This window comes from Pavona decussata, unplaced genomic scaffold (assembly GCF_977016875.1).
Source record: "Pavona decussata unplaced genomic scaffold, jaPavDecu1.1 SCAFFOLD_98, whole genome shotgun sequence".
Taxonomy (NCBI): domain Eukaryota; kingdom Metazoa; phylum Cnidaria; class Anthozoa; order Scleractinia; family Agariciidae; genus Pavona; species Pavona decussata.
In genome coordinates this window covers 1,036,101-1,047,853 of record NW_028145514.1, presented here as the reverse complement: position 1 = coordinate 1,047,853, position 11,753 = coordinate 1,036,101, and the positions used below count along the sequence as shown (strand labels likewise).

General features: G+C 39.4%; 2 protein-coding genes across 2 annotated transcripts in view; one reads left to right on the top strand and one right to left on the bottom strand.

The window, feature by feature from the left end:
* LOC146472528 (polycomb group RING finger protein 3-like) overlaps nt 1-11,753 on the top strand; it is a 114,288-nt gene that overhangs the window by 59,611 nt on the left and 42,924 nt on the right. The gene's annotated exons all lie outside the window — the stretch shown is intronic.
* On the bottom strand, nt 1,750-10,515 carry LOC146472531 (polycomb group RING finger protein 5-A-like). The gene is made up of 9 exons (XM_085119265.1): nt 10,383-10,515; nt 9,343-9,454; nt 6,462-6,564; nt 5,199-5,254; nt 4,851-4,943; nt 4,172-4,307; nt 3,965-4,094; nt 3,445-3,525; nt 1,750-2,815 (listed from the first exon to the last, which is right to left on the bottom strand). Exons 1-9 carry the CDS (start codon nt 10,395-10,397, stop codon nt 2,765-2,767), a joined length of 777 nt encoding a protein of 258 aa, XP_084975391.1. The 5' UTR covers nt 10,398-10,515; the 3' UTR covers nt 1,750-2,764.

Below are 11,753 nucleotides of genomic sequence, written 5' to 3'. Positions count from 1 at the left end.
AAAGAAAATGAGTGAGCGGACGAAAATCAGCTCGATTTATAAACATCTGTGGCAGTACTACAGATTTTTCAATCAGGTTGATTTTCACTCCCTGCTACACAAGCAGAAAAAGAGATCGGCCGAAAAATTGGCCGTTTTATACTAGAGGAAGCATTATCCGTCTGGACGAACTTGGCCAAACATTTGTTGTTCGTCTAATTATTCGTCTCTAGTGTAAAGACGAGCACAAGAGGCATTATGCGTCTGGACGAACTATCTCTGTTGTGCGTTCCTAAGGAAGCACCTCGTAGAAAACAAGAAAGGGGTGAAAAAGAAGGCATGAAAATAAAAATGCGATGACCGGATTCAAGTGATAATTCAAACAAAAGGATAAACTGGCAAGACCAAGGGCGCTTTCCATTTAGCCAAAATATTTGGTTGGTAATTTCATAAACTGTTTCGTGTCAAATGGAAAGGCTTTTTTCTCAAAGGTTAATTAAAGAACGTACGTGGTGGCGCAATGATGGCGCAAGAAGGCAAGAAAATGGGAATGGAAATTTTGTGCAAATGGGACGGAAATTTCCATTCAAACCGGATGGAACAGAAAAATTAGAGTAATTAACTCCAAAGGTCGTCCGTTTGATCCGCGCGTTTTGATTTACATTTCAACCGCCGCAGTTCATAGTCACTACAAGGATTCATACAATTTAGCGCTCTCCTTCAGAAAGCACCCCCCCCCCCCCCCTCCCCACTCTAAATAGCAGCCCTGGCCGCTATCAAAGGTGTTTTTGTTAACCGAGGTGCTCCGGCACCAAATGCTCTAATTGCATGGGCCGCAAATAAGCGTACTTGATGGATGAAGCGAGAGCGAAGCTTATTAATGACGAAAGCAAGCCAGTTCATCTGAAATAAGACCGAATTTTCACTGTTTCCCTTCCTTTTATTACCTGACCTGGTTGCGTTCGATGATACCGTTCTATAATCTGATCATATCCAACGTGCACTGCAACAAACCTGGTAGTTTGTACCATTAGGAAAAATTATTGCATGACCCGACCGTAAACTGGCTGGTGTGGTTAGAATTCTTCGATGTGAAGAGGCACCTGACAGGCTAATGTTGATAGAGGCCAGCAGAGTACAACTAAACGCTGCCTTTTTGCTTTGTCTACCATGGCCAGCTACAATAGTGATGACTATCCAAGGATTGGTCTGTGCAGCCACACCAGACGCAGAAGTCCAAGGAGTTGGATTTGCAGTAGGGCGCACCATATTGTGTTTCACTATCGCCACCAGTAATGAACTGTGTACCATCTAGGTCCTGAATTTATATACACGCTGTATCTCGAAATTGATACCTCGCCGATTGTCAGAGTGTGGGGGTTTCATCCAAAAAAATGTGAGGCTATCTGACTACACGTCCCATGGTTTGATTCTGGGAAAATACTAAACAATAAGGAGAAAAATCCAAAATTGCACTTTGATTTTCAGATTTTCGCGATTTTTTTTCCGCGCGACTTATCAGCTCTCCGTCGCCACGGGATCAGAGACACAACACGGGCAAAATGGCGAAAAAATCGCGAAAATCTGGAAATCAAAGGGCAATTTAGGATGACACTTAGCGGGCTCCGTAATAAGGGACTACGGCGAGTGACTAATACAAGGTGTTTGCAAAGTACCACACAAATGCATAGGAGTACAAAAGAAATAAACGATACTGGTGCTTTTTTACCGGATTTGTTGTTTCATATCAAGAGATACGCGTGACAGACGTCATATTGATTGTATTGATTTATTAATTTTTATATAATATTACTGTTTTTTTTGTTTGTTTGTTTGTTTGTTTTTTTACTATTAATACTAACGAGTTGTTTTCTCGGAGTCTACCGACATGACATTCAAATACAAATCGAGTACAACAAAGTTTGCTTTCGTTGTAAAGCAACTGAAACAGTCAAGTTGTTTGAAAAAAGGCTGATACAGCGACCACTGTTAAACGTTAAACAAATCTTCTGCTTTCATTTTTGGCAACTTCATTGCTTATTTTTAGTTAAACTTGGTTTATTAATTTTTATATTTTGTATGAATAATTTGATTGTTTGTTTCCAATTATTTGAGTAAAATGCCTGTACGATAGTTTGGGGAAGCTAAGTGCACTGCCACTTTCAAACAGTACATTTACATTTTACATTCACGTTTCTATGTAGTGTTACGTACTTGTCTATTAATTTTTTTATCACTAAATTTCTTTCTTCCTTTAAGGACATGATACTCAAATCAAAATTGAGTAAAAAAAAAAGTCCGTCGTTGTTTTAAAGTAGCTCAAACAGTCTGATTGCCTGGCTAAGACTTAAATATCTCTCCACCTTATTTTTCTTTTTTTACTACATAATACATAGGTATGTACATTATTCACTCTCTTAATAAATATATTGACGTTGAATTATTTACACGGCGTTTTTAATTATTGATATTTGCGAAGGTCAACTCGAAGATAAGCCTACGAGCTACAGTGTTTTTATGTTTTGTGTAAGCTTGTTTTGTATCTCGCGCGAGACAAGTCACCTCTACGTTCAGCGTTATGTGCGCCCGCGTTCCCTCCCGATTGTGGTTAAGAAACACGGACTCACATAACTGAATACAAACTGCGCCTTCCGCGAGCTGCGCAGGCGTGAAAATGACCTGACAAAGAGGGTACCATTTGCAGGTCGTTCCCAATCCACTCCCTGATTCGTTTTTCACGCCTTCGCGGCGCGCGCAGGATTACTGGAGCTTCCTGTGACTCGTCTCAGTAAAAATCCATTCTTGGTCTGTACTGAAGTGTTAGTAGCGTCCCTTCCTGGGAAAAGGAAACCAGTTTCAGATCAACGAGGCAATAATAATTATAAAGAAGAGCTGCTGGTTTTGACATAGTAACACCATAATACAACCCCTATGATTATTACTTTGGCAAAATGGTACCCAAGGTACCAAAGTTTTCACATCTAGGGGCGAGGGGGCAGCCTGATACACAACTTGGAAACGCCTAGTATCGGAGGCCTTTCTTGGCACATTGAAACTGTTTTGAAAGCCACGAGTAAGAACTGATATTTCGATACTTTATATCTGAGAAGATCCGCGAAACTAACCTTCAGTTTCATTGCACGTTTACGAAAACGGCAAAAAAATTCCCACTGCGATAGGTTATGAGCTGCAACAGAAATTACCTGGAGTGTTCGAATACTTAATTTCGTGAACAGAAACACGTTTTGAAGAATTATTTCATGAAGGAAGGAGATTTCGCGGAATCTACAAAGCAAAATATTCGAACATATGACAGTCTAACTGAAACGAGATGAATCTGGCTTCGAATGAAATGTACTTGAGCTGAATTTCTGCTTATATTAGCTGTAAATGTATTTGGGTTTACAACTTTGTGATGCAAGAGCACACGCGCAGAATCCTGATACAGTAAGCTTTGCACTTTACCTTTATCCTCCATCTTGTCATATAGACAAACTCCAGTGTGTGATCTTTGCCCATGATTTCACCGTTACACATCACTTCAACCTAACAAGAACGAATGAAATTTGTAAGAAAAATACTTATTTTGTGCCGCTAACTCTTTCAAGCACAGGGACTCCAACAAAGAAATAGAGTCGAGATAGAACAAAAAAGTCCCTGTGTCATTTTTATCAGCAGAGGTTTGGTAATACCCAAGCAAGTAAAAATCATCGATAAAATCGAAAGGCGTTTCGGGGTCATCATGACAGTTTATTGAAATCATTCTGACCTTGAAAATGGTGTCACGACAACTACGAAACGTCGTTCGATTTTATCGTTGATGTCGTTTTTATCGATTTTATCTTCGAATTCCTTATTCTAGCACAAGGAACAGCTAAAGTTTGTGCAAGTAACTAAGTTGATCAGTTCCAACACCTCTCGTCACGTGAGCGCGTCAGCTTTGCCTTGTCTAAATGCAGTGTTTCCAAATCTCTCATACACTTACCTGGTCAGCGGTTTTTAGATTAAGCTTGACTTTCAAGAATTTCTTGACTTGTGCTATTGTCAGTCTTGATGAACAGCGGATATATTTTCGCACCAGTTCTCTCACGGGCTGCTCTTGCACCGAGTTGTCACTAAAAGAAAAACAACGTGAAATTTGAGCGCATTCACTTTTTATTTCAGACATACACTCCAAAGAAAACCATCCTACCTTAAGCATTCCAGACAGACTCCAATCTGTGGATCATCCCGGTGAAAGTTCTCTTTGCTATCGTAATCAGCTGCTGACAGCTTTACTCTCTTGATCGCGGGCTGGTCAGTTGTTAAATCGGGAACTGGACACGTAACTAAAGAAAGTAAAAGGAATATCAAGTGATTCTGAGTTTTAAGCAAACTTTTGTGCCAGTAAAGTGTAACTCAGACACTGTTGGGGATCTAATACTGCTATAAAATAAAAGGATACCTAGTAAACGTTCTCCTTTTCGGTTTATAGGTACTGAATACTGAAACTGTCTATTAATTAACTTACCTTTTGCTGTACTTAATTAGGCAAATAAACGTTCTTGTAATTATAAGGAACGTGAAATTATTTCGCGACTATTGAGAATTGATGTCCATTTAAGATGTGCTTTATGAATTAGTCACCTGAAAGATTAAATCGGAGCGTCAGGCTTAATGGCAGCTGGCTTCAAATAGTTCATGAGCGCATCCCACCCACCGAATGGCCGTGAACAGGTGGAACTACAACGCCATAGATTACAGCCTGGGGTAATGGGGCAGGTGCTTTCCATGCAGTCGACCAAAAGTAGCGGAAATTCTTGAATCTCCAAGACAGTCTCTTATTTCACCTTTTAGATCACAAATGAATGAAAATGAGCTAAAATACTTACCAGCTCTGCCGTTTTCCTTGTCTTCATCTTCTGTTTTCTTCCCGTCCTCTGACTTGTGCAGTTCATAAAATTCCCTTTCCCTCTTTCTTTCATCTGTAAATAATCAAGGTTGTTTGGGTGAGAAATTTTTATGACGTGGCAACGCAAAAATTCTGATATGGACTTCGGTTTAAAAGCCGCTAACGGTGGAAAAGAGCAGGGACAAGAGAAAATTTCTTACGCTTTGACACAATTTGTTCTAATGTGACAGCAATTAAAGCAATGACGTTAGTGTATTGAAAATCAGGCATCTCTTCACTCAATCATCATGTTTAAATTAGTTTTAAATGGAGACAAATTCATCATTACTTTCTTGTAGACTTGGAACAAGTTTGTAAATAACATCCTCCAGAGTCTGGTCAGACCTGTTTAAAAACAGCAAACATCTTAGCTTGTTCAGCATACATTTATGTAGATACCAGGTATGAATGACAACTTGAATACCGGCAGGCCTCCAACAGCCACCATAAAAGCACATAGAATATGATTCGGACTCATTGTACGTTCACAGGGAGCTAGGGACTGAAAAGTCGCTCATTGCCGTTCAGGCTCCCCAAACTATAGTAGTACTCGACTCATTGACCTATTCCGGAATAACAATACACGGAATGTCCTCTAGATTTCAAGCTTAGGACGGCAAAATGTGGGGGACGTATCTGCAAACTTTTACTGGCACATCAAAATTCAAGATCCGTTTTGTATTCGGCCGTTAACTCCAGAAACCTCTTATGAGGGCTTTTTAGTAATAGTAGCGTGTATTCTTACTCCAGAATACAGCCAATCGAACGCACGCTAAAGGTGTTGTTACACGGGACGATTTTTAATGCAACATTGTTTTCTTATAAGTTGCCATCGTGTAACAGCGAACGAAGCCGAACTGTATTGCGGCAACACGTTGCAAGTTTTTAACCTGTCTTCAAAACCACGCAACCCGTTGCCGCAACGAAGCTCAGACGAAGTCACTCGAATCTCTTTACGGTACATGGCCAAATTAATCAATTTTTTAAGCTAATTACACTGGACCGCAAGTAGCGAAAGCTAATCGGGGCGAGCAGTAATCAACGTAGTATCATTATCAACACTGTTGGTAAAACAAAACATTCGCCGCAACAAAATGTGGCCTAAAAAGTTGTCCACGCGCCATGCTGCTTTGAAAATCGTCTCGTGCATGATCACCTTAAGACTCAAATCACGGGGACATGTCCCCGGCCCACGTACAGGACATGCTGATGCACAAGTGATACTTCCGTCAAGCCCGCCGGGGAATACCATGTAAAAGTACAAAGGCTTCTCTTTAAAGGTAGCAGAATCTAGCTTTGTGAGAGTTTCTCGAATTATTTTCACCCAATACGCATACCGTTTCTGACAACTAGTTACCTTTCTTGCCAAAGTTCATCCTGGTTTACCCCATTAACTTCTACATTATAAACCCTAAAACCAATACCGAACATTAAAAGATACGGCGAGCACTTTTATTTGACAGTAACCCCTCCCTCCTCGGGTCCTATTTAGCTTGTCAAATAAAAGGAATGACGCTTATGAGAAAGAGAAGAAAAATAGCAGGTAAAATACCTCAGCATCTCAAACGGATTGGTCTCATGAATGAGAATCGCGCAGATGGGGCACTGATTATCATCATTGTCCTGTAAGTATTTTACGATGCAAGACCTGCAAACTAAGATCCAAGAAAAGCATCAAACTCAATTCTTTGGCCAGGTTTTCATTTTAAAAATATGCCGCATTATCACCGCCCGACCATGCGTACAGGGAAATCTCGCCGTGCCACTTCACTGCACTTACGTAAAAAGTTTCCACTAGTTTTCATTACATTACTCGCCAGTTTCTATCAAAAACAGCTTTCGCTATCTGGTCAGCTTGTACGTACAAGAGTGAATAAACGCCAGGCTATTGCCAAAGTTGCTTTTTTAGCGTCAGTCTAGATTCACTATAGTTAAGATTGTTTTCCTGGTACAGAAAACAATCCAGCATAACCGTCTAACGGCGTTCTGGTACGACCTATTTGTGTTAGTCGACGTGCAAGCGCTAAAGTTTTGCGATATTTTGAGCATGAACATAAATGTCTTACGCCTCAACGGTGCTTCAAAGTTTTAGTCAAATCATTGGCGATGAACGCTCTTTTTTCCTTCTTCTTCTTCTTCTTTTTGCTATTTTTGCTCTTAAAATTTCGCCTCAGTGATTGAACGCTTTAATTCCCTTGTCAGCTCCAATAAAATCATTTCTGGGGTTCAACATTGTGCGCGTAAAATAGCTTTTTGAGCACAAAATGTTTCCAGGTGTTCTCAGAAACGCACGCCAGCTCCGGATAGCAAGATCAAAGGACTTGTGTTATTTTAGGAAATTTTTAGGTTTACTTGGAACAGGCTTCAGGAATTGACTTTCTGTATATTCTGCTATTCCTACACCGGAAGAAGACTGATCAATCAGTACATGATACGTTCTCATCCCGGGCTGAAATTTTAGCCCGGTCAGCCCAAGCTTAACTCTCGGCCCGCCTAAACGGGCTGAAACTTCTCATGTAAATACAATCATATTTCAGCCCGGAAAAAAAGAGTGAATTTGGGCTTGTTAAATCATTTATCATTCATCCATCAGTGTTCTTCTATATTTCCAGACGGACTACAATCGCAAGTTGACTTTTTTCTGCTTGAATTTGGGAAGTTAGTCCGATCGGATAAAAATGAATTTTGTTATAGTGAGGAACTGGTCCGCGCTGAAAAGGAGCATTCTGACTGGTTCCCTGAGCGGTCCCAATTTTCCTATACGGACCGCTAAGATGGACCACTTGTGTTGCGACGTACGTTTGAAAGAAGCAAAGTGTTTCAATTTTGACAAAAAAATACAAAGCAAATATGTTTTAAATTGAGCTTATAAAGTCGGAACTGTTCAAATCGTCATGTTGGAGTTTTTACTTCCTTGCACTTTTTCTCGGCGCCGCTGCTTGAACATTACATAAACAAGTTTCACGCGGACTAGAAAGAAACAAGCGGAAAAGTCTATATAATAAAAACCTTATTGAACTAGCTTGTTAGGTCCGTATTGCAGTAGTCTTGGTCGATATTGGTCGCCTTTGGGATTAAAAGTGTTAAGTAGTTTAATTCTTGAAATTCCCAGTATTGCTCTCGAGCACTTCTACCTGTTTATTTTCAAGCTGATGAAAAAAAATAAACTAGGAATTTGAGTGAAGAAAAAAAATAACTTGGAACTTTTGCCGGACTGATATTTTTATGAAACTGTTTGATAATGAGGTAAAAATAACCACAAACCAATTGATATCGACGTTTGAAAGATAACCGACTTCTTTAAATGTAAAAAAAAAAAAAAACGGACCTAATCTTTTGAAGCTAACAAAACATCATTATTGGTAAAAACAAACAAACTTAATGGTGTATCAGACAGAGGCAAATCATTCCCTTTGTTTTGGGCGAACATGTTTACAATAAGGTCATTTCTTGTACCTTTTAAACACTTTTAAGTCAACTTGGATTTATTTGTTTTTCGTGCTACTTCACAACATGATCACTTCTCTGGGAGCCCAAAACACATATTCCTGTTTTCAACTTCCGTATCATTATCGCGCCGCCAAAGCTATCAGCTGTATTCCCGTTGGTGATAGTAAATATTGTAATGTATATTCCTTCAGGGTACTTTATTATCTCCTAGGACGTTGAATAACTAACGAAGTACGAACAATTACAAACGATCACTGCAGCTATATGTGATGCTAAGCATTCACCGCTGGTGTTGGCAGGGAAAGCATTTAAATTCTCCCGCAAAGGAAAGTGCAAAAAAATATCATGTTATACCGTGGACAGAGCCGTATTTACCGACTGATCGTGTTACAAGTTTTACGATTGTTATCATTATTTAGGCTTATCACTCCCTACTGTTGTATCTAATAAAATTATCTAAGAGCGTCAAAAGCGTGCCATCTTATGAATAATTATGACTCAAATGGAGAAGGACTTGCGAATCAATGATGTGTTGAAGTTTTTCAACGCCCGTTCCATTCGCCGCAGGCTAGGAATCGATAATTCGTCGTTTATAGCTACGGTAGAGTAAAGTAGACAAGAAACACATAGAACTGGTCTTTCAGTCGCAACCAAAAAAACTACTCTGAGACGTTCCGACTCCACGAGTTAAACTAATAAAGAAATGAATAGTGTTTGATGGTTGCACATAACAAACGAAGGCAGATGTTTTTTGGACAATGACTCGGCGACAGATTCGCAACAAATGGAAATATATTACTGGGTTTTATTTTAGTTAAGGGCGCTAAAAACGTTCATATTCGCGTTATCAAAACTCGATACCGGCTTTTGTTGATAAATAAACCCCCAAAAACGATGGGCAGAAGTTCAAAATATTCCGCTGTTTATCGCCGCCAAATTATTGCGCTTGTAACAAAGCGTTGCGTTTAACTAGTACTACCTACATGTGTGAAGACATTCTGTGATCGTCGCTGGCTTGATCAAATATCCTTTGCATAGTTCGCATGTGATAAACGAGTTGAGGTCTTGAAGCTTCAGTTTTCTCTCCCTGTTTGACTAACAGAAAATTCATACAAATCATACATTAACGAGGAATATCAAACACTCTTTGACACTTGAAAAAGCGTTCGTATTTCATTCGGGCCGTGTTCAACTGCCGGTGGTTGGCGGGCGAGTTTCCAAGTTAAATTTTTTCAAATTTATTTGTAAACAGGTGTTTTTGTCGCTGTAGAGCAGGCAAGCTGATGTCCGTTTGTAAAATATGTTGTTTTCTTAAACGCTGGTGTTCAATCAAAACAGAATTAAAATCATTTCTCTTCTGTTTGGCAATTCCATTCGCCGTAATTGATACAGTGTGGTCTGATCGCAAAGGCGCCATTTTGGGAAGCATTTCCTCGCGTTTAATAACCTGTAGCATCATTGTGGATATATTTCCAAGCCACATTTGGTTTTTCTGGTGGGTTATTAATGGAATCGAATCCCAAGGCAACTGATTGTGATTAGCGGGGCATTATAAGTAATAATGTAAGTGTCAGTAGATTTGTACCAAGTCGGTCACAAGCAAAATATTTACAGTATTTTTACCCGATACAACTGGCTGGACTTGCTAATATTACATTTGGAAAGAATTGAGCAAAGTAATTGCCATGGAATCAGTAATTATGCCTTTACAAGGAATAATACTGATAGGAAGGAAATACGGCATTTCTCGACTCTCGAGAGCAAGAGCCGAACACGTCATTAACTTTCACTTGCGTCAAGTCTACTTTCAGATTCGTTTGTTGACGTAAGCAGAGAAAAGGTTGTGACCACACTGCTTCAAATTGCCGCCATTTGTATAGGCCCTTTAACAGTAAATTATTCCTTCTGTGTAATATTTCCAGCTCCCAAAATAGAAGTAAACTGGCCTAAAATATGGAGGAAATATGAAAGGATTATTTGAAAATAGGATTGTGAAACAGTTAGTAGGTTTGACTTCCTTTACCTGAAGAACAGCCATTTGAAATTGGACAACCTTGCAGCCGGCCTTGTCAATTCTTCTGTATTCTGTGACAACACACAGCTAATCTCTTTATACGACCTCTATTCAAGCGGCCTGCGGTCGCGGTTGATGAAGATTCCCGGATCAAAACAATGCAGCTAATTGGGCGAATGAGCAAACTCGTTTATTATCTCATCAGCTGGAAATATATAAATAATCACCGGGCGGTCGGACTTTGAGAGACAACTTAAAAACTCGACTGCAATCAACTCACCAACTTGTTAATTGCTGAATAATGGTCACTTCAAGTTGGCCTTTCTTCTCGTTGCCACGGGACTATGCAATTGATCTAGCGCTCAAAACATATCTGAGAACTTTGTCCGTAGATAAGATCTTGAAACGGTTATTGTATATTTGAAGATTTTGAAGTGATATGTGTTCATTCTAAATAAGGCACAGTTCGTTTCCCAATTGATATCGAGGTTTAGGCGAAAAACGCAATGACAAAAACATAGACGAACAATACAACCTAGAATGTGACGAAACAAAAGAATATTTTAATGGTTCTTGATCCTCGCTTTATTTTAAAATTAAAATTTTGCGCTGAAGCAGTGAAATTTAACTTTATGACAGAACTCGGACATTTGCCAAACGAAAATCCAACTCTAATTCTTTCAATTTGGGCGCTGAAATGTAAAAGATGTTAAACCTGGCGTGCGACCGATAAAACAGCTTTCTTAATTTAGCCTATATTGTTTTTCTAAACTTGGAAATGCTAAAGCAATATTTAGACAAGTTGACAGAAGCTGAGAGTGAGATTATGCTATTATGTAAATCTTCAGTGAATTTCTGAGAGCCACGAGTAAATGCCAAACAGAAAAAAATGACACCCTGATCATTAAACATTTACAGCTGAATATATTCAGCTGACAAAGAAACATTCAGGAAATTCTAAAAGGCGAGTGTCGTTGAAACATCAGCTTCATTAGAACAATTATACAATGCGTGGTGAAAGCATCGCCGCATTACTAGACTAGAATACCGTCTGGTTTGAATTTCATTTTGATCGATAGGCTTCCGTGCTGCTGCATGCAGAATACTTCTGTTAATCTAAAATACTGAATATGCAAACACTTCAATATTCCACTCGTGTTGGATGATTGACGGCCTTATTAAGCTATTCTTCAGACATCAGCTCTAGTTGAGATATGTGTCAAGTTGTCTTAGGAAATATCTTGAAAGGTATCTTTTCCAAAAGATGCGCGATTACACAATTAAAATGAAGCAGGCATCTCTATCCCACTCGCTATAGTTCCTTCCAGCTATCCTTGTCGTTTGTTATTTGGTGAAAATTTCACTTTCAGTGCCACGGTT